General features: G+C 37.7%; 1 protein-coding gene across 1 annotated transcript in view; it reads left to right on the top strand.

Moving 5' to 3' along the window:
* SNX27 (sorting nexin 27) overlaps positions 1-20919 on the top strand; it is an 86461-nt gene that overhangs the window by 51362 nt on the left and 14180 nt on the right. The window contains exons 3-8 of the mRNA XM_037060371.1: positions 927-1119; positions 5698-5762; positions 7296-7400; positions 10911-10989; positions 13636-13799; positions 18401-18490. Of these exons, the coding sequence (XP_036916266.1) occupies positions 927-1119; positions 5698-5762; positions 7296-7400; positions 10911-10989; positions 13636-13799; positions 18401-18490 (696 nt within the window). The remainder of the gene's footprint in view (positions 1-926; positions 1120-5697; positions 5763-7295; positions 7401-10910; positions 10990-13635; positions 13800-18400; positions 18491-20919) is intronic.

Here is a 20919-nt window from a genome sequence, read left to right as displayed (position 1 = left end):
TTGATTACATGAATAGATAGGACTTGTTTTTGAATACATTTAAAATTCTGAATGATTTTTGCTAAACCCATCTCTGCATTATTTGATATGTTCTGAGAATACAAAGTAACTTAGATTGTTCGATGTTTTTCAGTTACGAATTCCACCTCTTTTTTTTATAAGGCCACATACTCAGGTGCACACACACATATTCATTTCTTCATTAGATACTTGCTGAGTGCCTATTATGTGCCAGGTCCTGTTTTAGAAGCTTGGCATGCCTCTGTCAGCAATAGATAACAAATTTTTACCTATCTCTTCGTGACGATTATAACTTTATTATTATGAGGAGGTTCTTCTAGTACCTTTATTCTTTAATTTCTTGTTAACCCTGCTTTATTGATGGAAGGGAGAAGAGCAAAACTAGGGTGACCTGACTTCAGGAAAGGAGTTTTTACAAAAATCCACCTGATAACACAAAAAAGCCACTATTGCTTATGTCATCTGTAGATATTTTCTTTGGAAGTTTGGGCCACACACAGATATCAATGACATGGCTTTCAAGTTAGCCTTTTACATCTCTTTTCAAATTTGTGTGCTTGTTTATTCCCTGTATTTACCACATTGGCTTTGAATGTCTTAGCTTTCTGAAAATAAAATCTACCTTTAAAAGCTGATAATTGCCTTTGGAGATATTTAAAACTGTATGTTGGAGGTAATTTTAATAGCAAAAATAAGATTGTGGCTCCTTTTAAGGGAGTCACCCTCTTTTGTGTAATTACTGGCATGTTTATTAAAAATAAGTCTTAATTTTACAATAACCTTGACAGTATTCTGTTAGGGGTGTAGCAGCATGCAACTCACCAGTATCAGTCTGAGTCTGACTTTTGGCGATTTTGTGCTTCACTTTATAGTAAATAGGCGTGTTTGTTCTTTGCCCGCACCAGGTGTACAATGTTTACATGGCAGGGAGGCAGCTGTGTTCTAAGCGGTACCGGGAGTTTGCCATCCTGCACCAGAACCTGAAGAGGGAGTTTGCCAACTTTACATTTCCCCGACTTCCAGGGAAGTGGCCATTCTCTTTATCAGAACAGCAATTAGATGCCCGGCGGCGAGGGTTGGAAGAATATCTAGAAAAAGGTAAACCGGCCTATTAAACTCTGCTGTCTTGAGTAGACATAGGATCTAGGTTTATGTTACAACTCCTAAACTGCATAGTGAAGTTTCCTGAAATGAAGTAGTGAAAGTAAGTCAAATTTCTGACAGTGGGTATTGAATGATCTGCTCTTTGAAGCCAAGACTGAAATGTCCAGTACAGTGATTAATAGCCTATTGTATTGATTTGGGAAATAAGTGATTCTCTGACAAATCCTACTTGAAAATTCCGTATTCCTTTTGCATGTTTCCGTAGATAGGTTTATTGAGTTGTAGATCATCTAAAGTCCCCTTGTTCTAAGCAGGTTATAGGTAGAACTATTTAAACTTACATGTTATTTCAGGAGTTCCAAACAATACATAAGGAATCTGTAGATATGGATGCTGAAACATTTGTTTATCTAGACAGTTGGGTGAAATAACAGAATCTCCTAAATAGGATAGTTCATCTTGTAGCTCAGAGAAGAGACCTTGCTCTCCACTACATTATAGAGTTAACATGCTTTGCTGTCTGTGCAATTGGCTTTTCTTTAAAATACTAATTTAATAGAATGATGGTCTTATGTGGTATTTAATAATTCTGTGTCCTTATGTAAGAACTAATTGACCTAGTTGAATTTTTTTTAAACTTTGGTAGAGATTTTTATCCCTGAAGAAAAATTATTTCCCCCATAGAAATAGTGAAACTTCCCCATTTGTTTCAAGCTTTTTTCTAACTGGAATGGATTCTAAACATATCCCTTGGGAAACGAGAAATGTTACATATTTTAAAAATAAAATGATGTAAAATCATCAGTGTAATTTGTCATCTTCATGAAAGTGTCAGGAAATTAACTTTCTTAGATTTAGACAATTAACTACCTACTTGCCTGCTTTCCTTGTTCCTTTCCTTCTTTCTTTTTGTCATTGTTGTTTGCAGTTGAGATTAGCAAGGTGAGGGAATCTGTTCAGCTACCCATTTACCCTCAAGTGGCTTTAAATGTTTATTGTTCGATGCATCCGGTCAAGATGGTGGCATAGGTAAACATGGCTCGCCTCCTCCTGCAATGACATCAAAATTACAACTAAAATACAGAACAGCCACCACCCAGAACCGTCAGAAATTGAGTTGAATGGAAGTCAGACAACTATGAAATTAAGGAAACCACATTCATTCAGACTGGTAGGAGGGGTGGAGAGGCAGGATGGGCTGGTTCCACATCTATGTGGATAAAAATTCGGGATGGGTATCTCAGGAGCAAGGAGGTGCAACCACACCAGGCCCCCCAGTCCAGAGTTCCAGTGCCAGGAAGAAAAGTCCCCACAATTTTTGGCTGCAAAAAATAGCGGGGAAAGAATCGATGGAAGAAAGTTCTGGAGTCCCAAGAAATTCCCCTTAAAGTACCCACACAGATAGTTACTCAGACTTACTCCTCTGAGCTACAGCACCAGGGTAGCAGCATGAGAAGCACCAGCAGCATACAAGGAAGGACCGAAGTGTCTGGCTTCCAGGGGAAGCTGGGGGACAGCTTTGGCCCAGACAGAAAGGTGGTCAGAGGCCATTGTCCCTTTTCTGAGTCCTTCCCCCATAGAGCCACAGAGCCAGCAGTTGAGTGCCATATCTGAGACTCCATCAACCTGGCTAACATTGTTTGCTCCATCCTGGAGATTCCCTGAGACTCTATCCCACCCAACTTATGGGCCCAAACAAACTGTTAACCATGACTTTTCCATATGAATGGCTGGTCTTGGCTCATGCTTCACAACTTCCTATCCTCTCAAATAAGCAACATCCTGTACTTCTTTCTAAGTGGCAGGAAGGTACTAGCAACAGCCAGCCTAGATGCACAGCTTGGCTTCACCTGGAAATCTTCAGCCCAGGACAAGTAGCAGCCATCTCATATTGCTTTATAGCTCATACAGGGTGATCCTGGGGAGAACATGAGTGGGGGCTGAGTTTGGCCTGCACCACACGGGAAACTCCAGAGCCTGCTCACCCAGTAGACAGCTACAGATCACAATGGAGCACCGCCACTGTACCCTTGTACAGCTGATCCTTCACAGACAGCAGAGGTTGGTGGTCAGTGATCACAGCCAATCCTCGCAGCTGACTGGCCTGAGTAAATCCCTCCCATTGACCTGCCAACAGCAGTCAAGGCTGAACTACGAGGGGAAGATATACTCAAGCTCACGCAAAGGGTGCACTTCAAGGACCCACCTCAGGTGGTAGGAGAAGCTGTGTTACTGCATCCTCCAGGATACCAACTACATTAGGCCACACCACCAAGACAGGGAGTCATAGCAGCTCTACCTAATACACAGAAACAAACACACGAAGGCAGCCACAATGAGGAGACAAAAATATGGCCCAAGTAAAAGAACAGATCAGAACTTTAGAAAAAGAACTAAACAAAATGGAGATGACCAATCTATCAGATTCTGTCAGATGCAGAGTTCAAAACAGTGGTTATGTGGATGCTCAAGGAACTTAGTGAGGACCTCAACAGCATAAAAAATTCCAGTCAGAAAGGAAGAGTACACTAACTGAAATAAAATACAATATACAGAGAAACAAGAATAGAATGGATGAAGCTGACAAGGAAATCAGTGATTTGGAACATAAGCAAAAAACAACCAATCAAAACAATAAGAAGGAAAAAGAATCCAAAATAAATGAGGATAGGCTAAGCATCCTCTGGGACAACTTCAAGTATTCCAACATTTGCATCATGGGGGTACCAGAAAGCAAAGAGAAAGAGCAAGAAATTGGAACTCTATTTGAAAAAATAATGAAAGAAAATTTCCCTAACTTGGTGAAGGAAACAGACATGTAATTCCAGGAAGCACAGAGATTCCCAAACAAGATAAATGCAAACAGGCCCACTCTAAGACACTTCCTAATTAAAATGCAAGAGATTAAAGATAAAGAGAATCTTAAGCAGCAAGAAAAAAGCAGTTACCTACAGGGGAGTTCCCATAAGATCATCAGCTGATTTCTGAAAAGAAACTTTGCAGGCCAGAAGGGATTGGCAAGAAATATTCCAAGTCATGAAAAGTAGGGACCTACAGCCAAGATTGTTCTACCCAGCAAAGCTACCATTTAGAATCGAAGGGCAAATAAAGAACTTCCCAGAGAAGGAAAAACTAAAGGAGGTTGTTATCTCCAAACCATTCTAGGAAATGTTAAATGGACTTATTTAAGAAAAAGAAGATCAAAACTATGAACAATAAAGTGGCAATAAATACATATCTCTCAATAATTGAATCTAAAAAACAAGAAGAACAGAGACAGAATCATGGGTAAAGAGAACATTTTGATGGTTGCTGGATGGGAGGGGTGTGGGAGAATGGGTGAAGAGGTGAGGGGATTCAGAAGTACAAATAGATAGTTATAGAAGAGCCATGGGGATGTACAGTACAGTATAGGAAATAGAGGAGTCAGAGAACTTATATGTATATGAACAATAGTGAGGATTGCCTGAGGTAGCAGGGAGTACGGGGTCAAGGGGGGCAAAGGGAGAAAAAAATGGGACAACTGTAGTAGCATAATAAAAAATATAATTAAAAAAGTACACAAATATCTATAGAATGAAATCTGGAAGGATGCATGCTGAATATTAGTAGTTATTTGGGTATGACCAAATTAATGTTTTTCTCCTTGTTAATGTTTTGCTGAATTTTGCAAATAGTCTACAATAAACTTTTACTACTTTGGTAAAAAAAAATTTTTATGGTCTGGCTGGCCTGTTTCTAGGCCAAGTAGATATTTTTCCTTTGGTATTTCAGTTTTGTGTTTGGTTTATTTCTCATTGACCTTACCCATGCTCTGTTGTATAGCTTGGGGTTTTTTTTAAAGATTTTATTTATCTTTAGAGGGGAAGGGAAGGAGAGAAGGAGAGAAATATCAATGTATGGTTGCCTCTCATGCATGCATCCCCTGCTGGGAACTGGCCTGCGACCCAGGCATGTGCCCTGACTGGGAATCAAACCGTGATCATCTGGTTGGCAGGCCTGCACTCAATCAACTGAGCTACACCAGCCAGGGCTGTTGTATAGCTTGTTAATAGTTTGTACAAGACGACAAAATTTTACTGCTGAATTTTTATTCCTCCTTTTTTGGGTGACTTCCTTTGGCTATATTTAATATTTTCTGCAAGCTACCTCTTTGTACATTCCATTATTCCTCCATTCTGGTTTATATTTATAGGAATGTTTGTCATGTCTTAAAATATTGTATGTTAGGGCCCTGGCTGGTGTAGCTCAGTGGATCGAGTGCGGGCCTGCAAACCACACAATTGCGGTTTGATTCCCAGTCAGGGCACATGCCTGGGTTGGAGAGAAGGCCAGTTCCCAGTAGGGAACTCATGAAAGGCAGCCGTACATTGATATTTCTCTCCTTCTCTCTTTCCCTTCCCCTCTAAAGATAAATAAATAAAATCTTAAAAAAAATATTCTATGTTAGGGGTGACATACTACTTCAGCATTGCCTGGTACTAATGATTTACACTTAAACCTTGATATGTACTTGACTTTATATTCTTGTTTTTAGAGCTTCATGCCAGATTCTATCTTTGTTTTGTACAGTATGCTCAATACGAGTCATTGGCGAAAGCGACATCATGCAAGAATTCCTGTCGGAATCAGACGAGGTAAGTGACTACCCCTACAGTGACCTCTTGGCTAATTCTGGGGAAAAATAAATTAAAGACATCAATTATAGCAAATGTCTTTTTTTAAACTTCCTTTTTTATACGTCTTGCTTATCCTTCAAGATCTAGTACTTGGTCCACCTTCTCTTTGAAGCCTTCCCTGTTACTGAAGTCATTGATAGTTCATTCCACCAAGAACTTTGGCAGTCAGTACCGTTTGGTTATCACCTTGCTGCTATCTCATTCTCTGATATTCATATATATAGTCATAGTATTACTTTATATTTTTAGTTTGATCTACCTGTAGGTAAGAGCTAAATCATTTTTTGTTTTATTGAGGTATAATTGACAAATAGGAATTATATATATATTTGAGCTGTAAAACTTAATATTTTGATATATGTGTACATTGTAGTGATCACCACAATCATGCTAATTAACATATTTATCACCTGGTTACCCCTCCCTTTCCTTTCTCTCTCCTTCCTTCCTTCCTTCCTTCCTTCCTTCCTTCCTTCCATAGGGGAACACTTAAGATATACCCTTTTTTCAATGTACAATACAGTATTGTTAACTGTGGTCAGCATGCTGTGCATGAGATCTCCAGAACAAGAGCTAAGTCTTGATTGTCTTTATTTCCAGTGCCTTATCACAGTGTCAAGTATATTGTAGGTTCTTAATAAATTAATAAATATTACTAGATAGAAGAATGAATATGTGATGCTACTATACTGGTGTGTTATCCACATTATTTTATGTGAATATGACTTCTCACAACTAGATTATAACTTTGTTGTAGACAAGAGCCTTAAACAAAATAATGCTTAGGGTGGTTTTAGGAAAAGAATAGTTTGTTGTTTTTTTTAATGGAAAATGTTCATGAACCTGTTCTTAAATAACTGTTCCTCTCTAATAAAAATTACAAAGTCAAAAAATCTGTTAGAGGAATGTATTAATCATCAAAAGCAATGAAAAAGAAGGATTTCTTTTGAATTAAGGAGGATAAGAATTGTCAGCTCTTTGCTAGAAGAAAATTGGGCATCAGACCAACTCTGATTCATAAGTATCACTCATTTTCCTTTGAATGGTGTCGTGATTATTTCAGGAATCAGAAAGGAATCTGGGATACTACCTGAGCCAATCTAACATGCCTAACCGTATGAGCTCAGTGAATATTGGTAGAAACTATTGCTTTCACTTGTCTTTTCTTATTTGTGAGTTATTAATGTTTGAAAATAGGCCAAAAATCTCATCTGTGTTTGACCTAGACTGTTTCACACATTTCTGTTCTAAAATGTGAACATTTTGACTTCAACATATTTCTTTCCTCCCTGTTAAAAAGATTAACTTCTGCTGCACCCTGAAGTCAGCTTAACGACTTGTAAATGTATTGACTTACAAGGTATCTTTTCTCCCATTATCATTAGAATTCACTTTCTTTCTATCCCATGTTTAGGTTATTGTTTAGCTAGTATGTTACTAGAAGGAGGAAGAATGTTGAGTCATAAATCTTTCTCTGTCTTTTCTCCCTAGAACTACAATGGTGTGTCTGACGTAGAGCTCAGAGTGGCTTTACCAGACGGAACAACGGTTACAGTCAGGGTTAAAAAGAACAGTACTACAGACCAAGTATATCAGGTAAAGTAAACTTGAACAAGTAGACTTGACATTGCATGGTTCAAAGCTAAGGAAGATAGATTAAATGAGTTATACATAAAAAGTGGTTGGAGTATCTGGCACATAAATGTGTGCCATTTAACATTTATTAAATGTTAGCTACTATTGATGTTATTGTTAATGTGAAATTACTTTGTCCTCCTTTAAAGAAGGTACAGTATATATCCTAGGTAGTAGTAGTTCTTTTTTTTTTAAGTATTTTTTGTTGATTATGCTATTATAGTTTTCCCAATTTTTCTCCCTTTATTCCCCCTCTGCCCTGCCCCCCAACATTCCCCCTGGGAATGTTGCCTTAGTTCATGTCCAGGGGTTGTACGTATAAGTTCTTTGAGTTCTCTGTTTCCTATACCATTTTTTTTATCTCCCCCTGTCTATTTTATGTCTACTAATAATGCTTCTTCTTCCCTGTACCTTTCCCCTGCTATTCCTCCCTTCTCCCTCCCCATGGAAATCCCTCCATATGATGTCCATTTCTCTGATTCTGTTCCTGTTCTAGTTGTTTGCTTAGTTTTTGTCTTCATTGTTTTTCTTTTCTTTTAGGTTCATTTGTTGATAGTTGTGAGTTCATTATTTTATTGTTTATATATATATTTTTATCTTCTTTTTTGTAGTTTAAGTCCCTTTAACATTTCATATAATAATGGCTTGGTGAAGAGAAACTCCTTTAACTTGACCTTATCTGGGAAGCTCTTTATCTGCCCTTCCATTCCAAATGAAAGTGTTGCTGGATAGAGCAATCTTTGTTGTAGGTCCTTGCCTTTCATGACTTGGAATACTTCTTTCCAGCCCCTTCTTGCCTGCAGAGGTTTTTTTTGAGAAATCAGCTGATAGCCTTATGGGAACTCCTGTGTAGGTAACTTGTCTCCTTTTCTCTTGCTGCTTTTAAGAGTCTCTGCTTATCTTTAATCTTGGGTAATTTAATGATGATGTGCCTTGGTGTATTCCTCCTTGGGTCCAACTTCTTTGGGGACTCTCTGGGCTTCCTAGAAGTCTTATTTCCTTTGCCATATTGGGGAAGTTTTTCTTCATTATTTGTTCAAATAAGTTTTCAGTGTGTTGCTCTTGTTCTTCTCTTTCTGGCACCCCTATGATTCAGATGTTGGAACATTTCAGGTTGTCCCAGAGGTTTGTAAGATTCTTCACTTTTTTGAATTCTTGTTTCTTCATTCAGTTCCAGTTGGATGTTTATTTTTCCCTTCTGTTCATAATCGTTGCTTTGAGTCTTGGTTTCCTTCCTATCACTGTTGGGTCTCTGAATATTTTGCTTTATTTCATTTTGGGTATCTTTCATTTGTTTTTTTCATTTTTTGACCAAGCTCAATGAGTTCTGTGAGCATTTTGATTACCAAGGCTTTAAATTTTCTTTCAGATAGGTTGGCTATCCCCTCACCATTTAGCTCTGTTTCTGAAATTTTACTCTGTTCTTTTGTTTGGGTCAAATTTCTTTGTCCTGGGGCACCTGTCAAGTTGTAAGGGGACAGGGCCCTAGTTATTCACTGGAGCAGGGCAACCCTCTTTGATGCCCTGTGGTGCTGCCTGTGCGTGAGGGGCCTGAGAGGGAACAGTGCAGCTTGCCTGCTCATTTCTAGCCCATTTTCCAATAAACTCTCATGTGAGACTGGGAGTTTCTCCCACCGTGGCAACTGCCGTAGTCCACAGTCAACTCTGAGTCTCAGTTTTGCCTTTAGCCAGCCCCACGCTCATGGTCTGCCACCTCGCCGAGGCTTTTCTGATCCGGCCCCACTCCCCTCGCCTCGCCCCAACTCGCTGCGGGTTTTTACTGGTCTGGTTGTTCAGGTTGGTTTTTTCTTTGATTCTTTGGTTGTTGGAGTTCCATGCAGTTTGATTTTCTGGCACTTCTGGTTATTTATTGATTTTAGATTGGTTGTTATCTTCCTTTTGGTTGTGCAGGGAAGCAAAGGGTTTCTACCTATGCCTCCATCTTGGCCAGAATTCCTCGGTGGTAGTGGTTTTGATTAACCCCCGCACCACTTGTAATTATAAATAACTTTTTAACATACATGAAACATACTGAACAAAACAATGAACCTCTGTCTGTTTATCATTCATTTAATAGTCATGAAGATTTTTCCACATTCTTATGATACATTTTTTCTCCCTTTATTTAAATATTTTAAAGCAAATTTCATCTCATTGAATCTGTGTGTATTTCAGTATGCATCTCTAAAAAATACATCTTACATAACCACAAAGCCATTATCAAACCTACAAAATTAACAATACTTCCTTGGTATTAACTAATAAATCAACAGTCAAATTTTCCTAATTATCAAAAAATTTTTATAGTTGGTTGATTAAATCTGGATCTAAATAAGGTCTTTATATCATCTTTGGTTTTTATGTTTGTTTGAGAATAGAGCAGTCTCTCTTCTCTTCTCCAACTTTTTTTTTTCCATGTCATTGGTTTATTGCAGAAATTGGGTCTGTGTCCTGTGCAATGTCCCACATTCTAAATTGTATCTCTTTGTTTCTTTTACCTACTTGTGTCATTTAGTATATCTTTCTGTTTCCTTATCATTAAAAAAAATTTTTTTTTAATTTTTAATCACCACCTGAGGATATGTTTACTGATTTTAGAGAGAGAGGAAGGTGGGGGAAGATAGAAAAAAACATACATCGATTGGTTGCTTCCTTTATGTGCCCTGACAGGGGATCAGACCCTCAACCTCAGTATGTGCCCTGACTGGCATTCAAACCTGAGACCTTTTGGTGTACGGGATGATGTTCCAACCAACTGAGCCACCTTGCCGGGGCTACCTCCTTATATTTTTTATAAATGGATTTTTTCTCTGGAGGTTTGATTCATTTTGACTTCAGCTATTTTGATAATTGGTACTATATATGTCATATTGTTTCTCACCAGCAGATATACTCTATCTGGTTTTCCATTTAATGATTAATCAGTAGAATAATTTGTGAAGTGTGAACAAAATCAAGATAGTATTTTAAGTTCAAGAACCAGAGATACAGATCTTGTACACGTTAACAGCCTGTATTAAATGTAGGCTGAATATTCAAGACTGGATATTTAAGAATTTATTTTTTTCTAAAGATCTGTTCTTATCTAGCACTTTTATAAGTACTGTTAAAGAAGACCCTTGTGGGCTGAAGTTATATTTCAGAGAGGAATGCTGATATTTAAGGAGAGACTATTATCCGCTTGAATTGGAGGGGAGAGACTCATACTTAGAGATCATAGCTATTTGGATCAAATACAGGTTTGGTCTTTTTTTTTAATTTAATTTCATACATATGTGTGTATGTGTGCATGTATACAGACATGCAGAGAAGAATAGTTGTGGACCATGAGTTTAGTTCATGTGAAACCAAGATGGCAAAACCCCTCTCTTTCCCTTTCCCCCTCCTGTGCATACATCAGTTTTTTCCCCACAGCATTGTCTGATTTAGTTGTTTTTTTTTTTAAACTAATCTGTCCTGTTTATACTTCAGGCTATTGCAGCAAAGGTGGGCATGGACAGTACGACAGTGAATTATTTTGCCTTATTTGAAGTGATCAATCATTCCTTTGGTAAGTGCCAGTGGCTAATATTAAGTTTTGTTGGGGGTATTTTATTCTAATACTGTCACACCGAAGTTTTCAGAAGCTGTCAGACTAAAACTATTAATATTTCCTTAGAGAAAAAGAGCTTGCAGACCAGGGGGATTCTCATCAGGACAGTCTACAACAAGCAGACCAGGCAAATCCTATTCAGTCCAAGTCTGGTTGTCTGGTCACTATTGATCCTCTTTCCTCTTTATAAGTGTTAGTTACTTGCACCTGTGCTGAAGCAGACACTTTCATGAGATTCTTTCAGATCAGAGGTTCAAAATGAATATATTCCAGTGAAAACAGCCTTTAAAAGAGGGGATGTTCTATTTATCGACAATTTGTTTTACAGTAGTATACTTTATACTTTTTGTAAGTATTTAAGAATAGCTTTCTGTTTTCAGGAGTTAGAGATAAATTTCTTGAAAGCCATTGCTTGAATGCATATCTTTAAGTTTCTTTGTAAATAGATATCCTCTTCCTAGGAAATTTTATTGCATCATGACAGGAAGCTTGTCTTGTATATTATTTTATAAAAGCTAGGCATTGTTGGTCACACTGGTTGCATTGAAACCACAAAGGGGAGGAAGTCTTGAGTTCTTGCTTTGAATGACATAGATTTCCTGTATTTTTTTTCCTACCATTTATGGGTCTTTTCCACATCATATACATATGTACATATGTGTAGGGGGACTCTGTCCCACAAAGCTCCCCTGGCTACCACAGATGAAAATGAGTCTAGCAAGACATGAGCCACTTGGGGAGGAAAGGCTCACCAGTCTCTCAGAGGGGAAAGCCCTTGAGCCTCTCTCACAATGGGCTTTAATTTGGGTTTAGTTTGCATAGGAATACAGAACATAAACATAAAACTCATCAGTCATTGTCAGGTAGTAAGGATCAAGGAGTAGAAAACATTCAAAGAACTATAAGGGCTTATTCTGGGTCAGGGTCAATTACATAGAGTGACGCCAAAGGGCTATAAAACTTTGGGAAACAAACTCATTTTATGCTTGGATCCTTAACATTAATAAATTGAGGGCATTCTTAACAAAGCAGGTTTCACAGGATTTTATGCATTCTTTATTAGGTCTGATCACCCTGGGAACTGCCTGTTCCAACACAGGGCCACGCGAGCCTCTGGCATTGTTTTGGGCTTAAGTCAGGGAAATAAGGCAGCCAAGAGATTAGGAGACTTCTTACAGATAGAATGAGGACTCAGGGTATAACAAAGGTTCATCACCCCTTCTGTAAAGTCCCCGAAGTCCTTCCCTGATGGCCCCTTCAAGACTGTGTCTGTCTTAGGTTGTGCCTCCCTTGAGGAATCATACCCGTCATTGACTTCAGCCATCCTCCAGGGGCAAAGCAGGGGAATATGAGAGAGGGAATAAGTTTTTGTCTTCTCACTCAGCCTTAGCCATGGGGGCTTACAGCTTCTGAATCCAGGCGGGGTGGTTCCCAGCACATACACACAGGGCTAAGGTCAGAATTGACATCCCCAAAAAGGGAAGAGAGTTGGTTGACTTGGGTTGTCTTGCTGTCTCAGGTCAATGTAGAACAACTTGATTCCCCCTGAAGGAGCTATGTCCCTATTATTCTCTATCTTTCCAAACTGTCTACAGTCCAACTAGGCAGAGGAAAATGTTATAAAGGATTGCTAGGGAACCATGACACGGATTCTAATCTTATCCTTTTCTAAGCTTTAGTTAATAAATAAAACAGGAAATTAAATCTGTCTTTTGTAGTATTAAAGCCAGTAAACATGAAGAGAAAAAAACTGAACCTTTCCAAAGAAAAGCAATATAGAGATTAAAAGTGGCTGTGTTTTATTCTGCATCTGCATTGTTAGAGAAAGGAAGTACTTTTACTCAGAAGACACTTTTCACTTTGATGAATGTCTTAGAGTTGGGGAGGTTGGGGAGTGGAGTGGGGAGAGCCTTTCAACTCCTCACAATAAAAGCAGTTCATTGAGAATTGCCACAGGAGAGACTCTGCATGCACCATAGCTGAGGAAGAGGAGATGGCTTGCTTTTAAAATGTTCAGTGGAGCCCTAGCTGGGTGGCTCAGTTGCTAGGAGTGTCGTCAGGTACACCAAAAGGTTGTGGGTTCAATCCCCAGTCTAGGTGTGTATGGGAGGCAACCAGTTAATGTTTCTCTCTCATGCTGATGTCTGTCTGTCTGTCTGTTGCTCACCTGCCCCCATTTTCCCTTCTCTCTCTAAAAAAAAATCTATAAACATATCCTTGGGTGAGAATTTTTTTGAAAAAAGATGTTCAGTGGACTTCACTGTAATTTAACAGATAATGGGTCAGATATTTTAATTGACTTTGTAGTAGGTGCTCTCTCCAGTGTCAGCGTGCTACCTGAATGGCGCGTCATTCAGGTGATAAGAGTTTGGTCAGTTTGAGGATGACTGGCCACAGTCATAGTTAAAAGGGAGAGATGTGACTAGACAAATGGTTGTTTTGTCATCCTAAGGCAGAGCTCCATGATGGATCTAAACTGATGTTCTGGTTAATGATAATCTGCCATTCTTCACTTGCCTGCGTATACTTTATTTGCAGTTTATTCTAGGGAAAGTCCTTGTGTATCTTTTCACTCTAGCTTTCCCTGTTTTCTCTTCTCTTTAGTACGTAAGCTGGCACCTAATGAATTTCCTCATAAACTCTACGTCCAGAATTACACATCAGCTGTGCCAGGTACCTGCCTGACTATTCGAAAGTGGCTTTTTACAACAGAAGAAGAAATCCTCTTAAATGACAATGACCTTGCTGTTACCTACTTCTTTCATCAGGTGGGTGAATTTATCCTGGAAAGGCCTGATTTTTTTCTGTTTATATGAAGTGGGTAATTTGCCAATTTATGTGAGTCCTTGGGTAACCTGCTTTGCCTCTTGGGTCTTAGCTAAATTTGTAAAATTTGCTCATTTCACAGCAGATAAATAAGTTTAAGAAGTGAAGATATCCTGAAGTATATTTATTTTTTTAACAACAGAAAATGAGCATTATAGCTGTATACCATTTCAAAAATTTTTTAATCAAAATATACATGTATTTAAAGCATCAAATAGTTCTACACAGGTTATTATGAAAAATAATCTTTGCCCCCACTTAGCTTCATCTCTCAACAAAGACAATTGCTTTTTACCTCTTTTAGCCTTTTTTTAAAAATTTTGTATTTACCTCCATGTCTGCTATAACTTGGCTATCTTGCTCCTATTTGATTTTTCAGATTCAGGCAGTATCTCCACATTTCCCACCGAAAGATGAGGCTCTAGCTTCATTTCATCCCTCTTCTCTCTAATAGTGTATCTTTTTTCTCTCTCCCATCTTCCTAATCCAGGGAATTATGATATTTGTTAGATCAGTACTCAGTGTTTATATTGTTAGGACTCTGTAACTAATGAATGTGTAGCAGAGTCTTGTGTTGTTGGAATGGGAGTTTGAGTACAGGCTCTGCGTAGGGTGTGTTCTCAGCATAACTTTGCTGAGATCTGTTTTCTGATCATGTAAGTGGAATCATACAGTATTTATCTTCTTGTGACTGGCTTATTTCACTTAGCAGGATGTCCTCAAGGCTCATCATGTTACAACAAAGGACTGGATTTTGTTCCTTTTTAAAGGCAAAATAATAATATTTCATATGTGTATGTCTCATTTTGTTTACCTAGTAGTCTGTGGCTGGACATTGTTTTTTTTCCCCACCTCTTGGCTATTATGAATAATGCTGTTATGAACATGGTGTGTGTAAATAGCTCTTCAAGTCCTGCTTTCAATATACCCAGAATTGGGATTGCTGTCATCTGTTCACAGTCTTTGAGGGACTGCCTTGCTGCTTCCATATGCAGCTGCACTGGTGTACATTCCCAACAGGGCAGAGGTTCAAGGGATTTTTTTGCTTGACTAGGTAAACAGTTGTGCCATTTGGAAAATAATAGTAAAATTTTCCCTTTACTTAATTTTAGTTATTTTTTTGTGTGTCATATTTTGATGGTGGATAATTTGCCAATGTATTTTATCAGTTCCAAGATGCCATCAGTAGTAAGAAGCACTATTATTTTATGTGCTGTTAAGAAAGAGAAAAGAGCTACCAATTAAACTGACATATCATCGATTTTAGGAAAGATAAAATATGAAAAAGTGTATATTCTAGAGTTGATGAAATATTAGATAATGATGATAATGAGCCTTTTCCTTAAAGAATTCATAAGATCGAAATTCATGGTAGGAAGTATTTAAATTCTGGCTAAACCTGCCAGAGTAAACACATATTTAGGCTGCTCCTTCTTGAAGGCTCACTAAATTAATAGTAGTAGAATTTCATAGGCATAAACCTGCAAGGACGGAGAACAGGAGAGGAGACAGTGGCTGAGAACTAACAGTTTTTACAAAATGAATGTCTGCAGAGAGGAGCTTGGTGTTTGGTTATTGTGTAAGAATCAGAGAGACTCACATGGAAGGTTACACACAAAAACATCAGGCAGTTAACCTCAGAGAAAAATGTATGTGCAAGAAGGGAAATCATAGTACAGTACATGACTTAGTTGTGAACAGTGTTTATGTGCTTACAATAATGTATTGATTACAGTAATAAATACTGAATATTGATTTAATTTTTATTGAGAGGTTGGCAGAAGAGGAAGTGGGAGTGTTTGGTATAAGAAAGCAAGTCAATATTGCCTAAAATTGGGAAGTTTGGAATTATTAGTGTAAGCTCGACATTTAGAATTATGGAAGGAACATGAAAAACTGGTGAAGTGCTTAAGAATAGTTGCTTCCGTGGAATGAACCTGTGGTATTGGAGGCTGCTGTTTTCATTAGGAGCCTTTTAGTAATAATTGTCATTCTTAAAAATTATGAACATCTTCCACTTCAATAAAAACAATTTAAATTACAAAAAAAGGACTTTAATGTGATAATACTTATCTTCTATTCAGGACTAGTCAAGCAATATAATCTTGATTCGAAATTGAGAGAGGAGAGGAAAGAATGTTTTTGCTGTCCCACGTGAAAATAGTTCACTCAGAGTCGCTGGGGTAGATGTTCACTGAGACCCACTGCTGCCTTGGGGAAATATTCAAATATTTAAGAGCTGTTCCAAGTTCACAGTTCTAGGTATTGGGGCAAGGACAAAACAAATGCAGCATTTTTATTTGGTCATCAGGAGAGCCATTCCCCTTAACTAGGTAACAGTTTATGACATGGGAAACAAAACAGATAGACCAGTATTTATGTGTTTCCCCTTTTTACTTCTGTCCAGCTTTTCAATAATTGGTTTTATTTGGCCAGGAGTAGTCGAGTCTTTTGGCGGTAAAAAAAAAGAAAAAGAAAACAAGGTTCAGGTTCTTTAGGACGATGTAAGGCTGTTCTTACTGAGCACACCCCTGCCCCATGACTGTGCTCCTCTGCGCCCAAGTAAGCCCTCATTTGTGTGGCTAGGATTGGGGAGAAATAGCCATAATCTTCCCATTAGGCAGTCCCAGGCAGTACTTTAATATCCACGTGTGGTTCTTAGTAATTAACAGCTAAATGGTGCTGATAGCAATGATAATAGTAACTATTTACCTGAACTTTACTTAGCATCTATTATCTCATTTTGTTGTCTACCCATGAGATGAGGATTATTCCTGTTTTATAGACTGAGAGGGTATAAGTGACTTACTCAAGTGTATATTGGTGAGTGACACACGTAGAAGTTGAACTAGTCTTTCAACCTCAATCCTGAACGCATTCTGTTATATAGCTTATTTCCCTTAAAAAGACCGGGGGATGACTTCTACCTTAAGGAAGCTGGCAGTCTTCTTATAAGAGTTCAAGTGGGCCCCTGCCAGATGCCAGTGTAGAGTTGTCTTTGCAGTGATTCGTTGAGGTTAGATTCTGAGTGCCCTGGACAAGTGATTCTGTTTGTTCTTTTTTTCTCCCAATGATGATTTTCCTTCCATTGATTTTAAATGTTTTTTGGGGGTGGAGTTAGCTTGGGAAAGGGATGCATATTTCATTCAGCTGAATCAGCAGTTGTTTAGAATTGGTGTATTATATCATATCTAGATACCTTCATGCCTGTTTCAAGTCCTGTTGAGGATAGAGAGATAGATAGAGAGAGTGTGTGCGTGTGTGTGTGTGTGTGTGTGTGTGTGTGTTCATGGTCTCAGTTGTATCACTTCTCTTCTAATTGCTGCCCCCCTAGTTTAAGGTCTTGTTTGACTTTATGTTTAAAGTACAACAACATCGTCAGTCTCTCTTATTCTTTTCTTAGCTTAATTCATTGATACTCATGTAAATCAGTCTTTCAAAAAAATTTCTCTATTGCTATTTTAGCTCTCTACTGTCCTTAAATCTAAATCCTAGACCCTGGCTGGTGTAGCTCAGTGGATTGAGCACGGGCCTGCAAAGCAAAGGATCGTGGTTCGATTCCCAGTCAGGGCACATGCCTGGGTTGCAGGCAGGTTCCTTGCAGGCCAACTCCCAGCAGGGGCCGCACAAAAGGCAACCATACATTGATGTTTCTTTCCCTCTCCTTCCCCTCTAAAGATAAATAAATAAATAAAATCTTTAAAAAAAAAATCTAAATCCTGTGCCTGCTTTATAGGACCCTTCTAATCTGTAAACCTGCCCCTCCAGCATTATCTTTCATTGTCCCTTAATATAAACCCTTTATTCACATCAGGCACATCTGTCTCCTGAATGCACTTAAGCTCAAACTCATTCCTGTTTCCTGACTTCACCTAGTAGTTTCTTCTGTTTAACTTATCCTTTGGAGTCCAACCAAGCCTTCCTTGATAACTACAAATAACAATAAGCTCTCGTGCTCTGACTGCATATATCTTATTATCTATACTACACATTTTTGCTACTTCATTGTTGCCTGTAATCCAGTATAATATGCTATCTTTTAGTGTTCTCTAATGCTTCAGGTGTATAAATTAACCAAAATTTAAATCTCTTACATGAGAAGCCAGCTTGCTCACATGCCTAGAGCAATTGTCGAGTACATACTTACATGCTGCTTACTCCTATAAATACACCCATGTGGCAGAGTGCACTGGGGATGATGGTGGTCCATCTGGGTAAGAGTTATTCTGAAAAGGAATCTGTGTCTCTTCTTATTAAGAATGTACTTGATGCCCTGGCTGGTGTAACTCAGTGGATTGAGCACGGGCCTGCAAAGCAAAGGATCGTGGTTCGATTCCCAGTCAGGGCACATGCCTGGGTTGCAGGCTGGTTCCCTGCAGTCCAGTTCCCAGTAGGGGACACACGAAAGGCAACCATACATTGATGTTTCTCTCCCTCTCTCCTTCCCCTCTAAAGATAAATAAATAAATTTATTTTAAAAAAAAGAATGTACTTGATGATGATTTTTACATTGCATTCTTCCCTGCCTTTGTTTTGGTGACAGGCTGTGGATGATGTGAAAAAAGGTTACATCAAAGCAGAGGAAAAGTCCTACCAATTACAGAAGCTGTATGAACAAAGGAAAATGGTCATGGTAGGTTTACGTTCTCATAATCTCCTTAAAAAATGTCCTTTCTTATCTCTTAAATATGTTGTTCCTGTCATTTTTGAAAGATGTTGCAACGTGGTCTGTGGCTTAACTAATTAAAAAAAGGTCAGGTGGCTCAGTTGGTTGGAGCATTGTCCTGTGCACCAAAAGGTTGCAGGTTCCATCCCCAGTGGGGATGTATACCGAAGAGAACCTATTGATGTTTCTCTCTCACATGCATGTTTCTTTTTCTTTCTCTCCCCACTTCCTCTCTCTCTCTAAAAATCAATAAACATATCCTTGGGTGAGGATTTAAAAATTTTTTTTAAAGGAGGGGAAAATAGACATTGATATAAAGTCCATTGTGTTCTTTCTTTTAACACACAAAAAGCTTATTTTGCTATATATAGACATAATTTTATTACTAATAATAACCAAATGGAATTCTTTTTGATAGAAAAAGTTCTAAACAAAGGATGTTTAAAATATGTACTGTGAAAAGATAAGATTCTGTAAGAATTGATAGTAGGTTTTATACCTCAGAAATTATTTTAGTTGTGATTCAGGGGTTGTAAAGTCTTGTTTTTACAACTTCAACCCCTACAGTTGCTTAAACTTTTATGCTCAGTAGTGCTTTTGGTTAGTATGAAATCCTAGAGCTATACTGTTTAATTTGATAGTTACTAGCCTTATGTGGCTATTTAAATTTAATTTTAAGTGTATTTAAATTAAATAAAATTTAAAATTCAATCAATCAGATGCATTAGTCACACACATTTCAAGTGTTGGGCAGCTAGTAGCTACTATATTGGTTAGCTCAGATATAGAACATTTTCATCATCACAAAAAGTTCTGTTGGAGAAGGTGACTAAAATATTCCTTAAATGTTTTAAAATGAGTTTTCAATTTGTATCTGCTGTAAATACAAAGATGGAAATTATCAAAAATAAAATTTGTAATGAATGCTTGCAAAACTTTCACTTATAGAGTTGAAAAGTTTCTTTCTTGGCAAATTTATGTAGAATTCAAATTCTTCCAATTATAATTTTTATGACTTTACACAAAGCAGTAATTATGTTGGTAATGATTCTTACAGATCACTAGAATTTCTTTGTACCTTCTGTGCACTTTTTGTGAGGAAATGTTCATCCATCTAAGTTAATTGAGTTGGGATGAGAATATACAAATCAGCAATGAAATTTAGCCCATAATCGTATATCTGCTGGGATAGTTATTTATCACTTACATGATGAAAGTAAATTACCAAAAATCAGAGAACCATCTCCAAATGTTCTACATATCAATAGGCTGAAAATATTAAAAAATATTTTAAGCAGAATTAAGTCTATTAATTTGCAAAATTTTGTTTAAAGGAATTTTAATATGTGAGAGACAGGTTTTTTAATTCAACTTGTCCTGTAAGATAGTGGCCTTGTCTTTTATGTATTAATGCATGATTCCAACCAATACATCTGTACCTTTTTGGTGAAAAGGGCCTAATATTAAAGGTTGTCAATCTGTGCAATAGTTCTTTGCCTTTTCCAGAGCCAGCGGAGTCAAAGTATTTTCATAAGGGCCTCTGATAATACAATACCAGTATAAAATACGTAATTGTTTTTTTGCACATGTAGTACTCCAAACACGTTATCTTTTATTTATGCATTTAACCAAAGGTATATGTTGAGCACCAAATGTGTGCCTGGCACAGTACTGGGTGCTAGATAAAGGAATAGGTTGTTCTGTAGCAAAATAGAAAAATCTGAATTTAACAAGCATGATAATCTATTACAAAATCATTTTCAAACTCAAGTTTGTATCTTGGAATCACCCAGTTAAGAACTTGATTGCATTTGGCACATTGATGTGTTTTCCCATGGGTCACTGGAATTGAAGTTAAAATATGCTTAAATATTTATGGAATTTTATTTTCTTGAAACCCTACTGCCAGTATACAAGTGTGTATTAGCTGCATAATTTTAAAATCTGATTTTTTAAAAGAAATCCCATCAAAGTTTGAATTTTATTTTAGTATAATTTAATGTATTCAAGTATTAGTGGTCAAAGACATTAGCTTAGTCAATTGTCATGGTCAGTACATTGAAACTTTCAACTCAAATGGACCCTCCAGAGCCTGCAGGTCTTGAAACCATTCTCTATAGCAACTTAGTGTGCTTGATACGTCTAAGATTAGGTCAGACCATTAGAGAACTTCAACACTCCAACAAACTTCCGAGTTCCAGTTTCTCTTCCATAAAGTGGACTGTTCATGTTGCCAGCTATCAAGTAGAATCTTAAGAAAATACTTCAGAGTTCTTGGTAGATAAATAAGTTCTGTGTAAGTTTCCTTACTCTCCAAATACAGAGGGCAGCTCGTATCTTTGCCATAATTCACAAGATTCAGTGTGATCAAAAATGTTTTTGTTTCAAAGTCAGAT

Source organism: Sturnira hondurensis, unplaced genomic scaffold, assembly GCF_014824575.4.
Source record: "Sturnira hondurensis isolate 20B ecotype Veracruz unplaced genomic scaffold, ASM1482457v3 Scaffold0011744, whole genome shotgun sequence".
Lineage (NCBI taxonomy): Eukaryota > Metazoa > Chordata > Mammalia > Chiroptera > Phyllostomidae > Sturnira > Sturnira hondurensis.
Note: the sequence above shows the minus strand (reverse complement) of the source record. Positions and strands in the feature narration are given on the sequence as shown.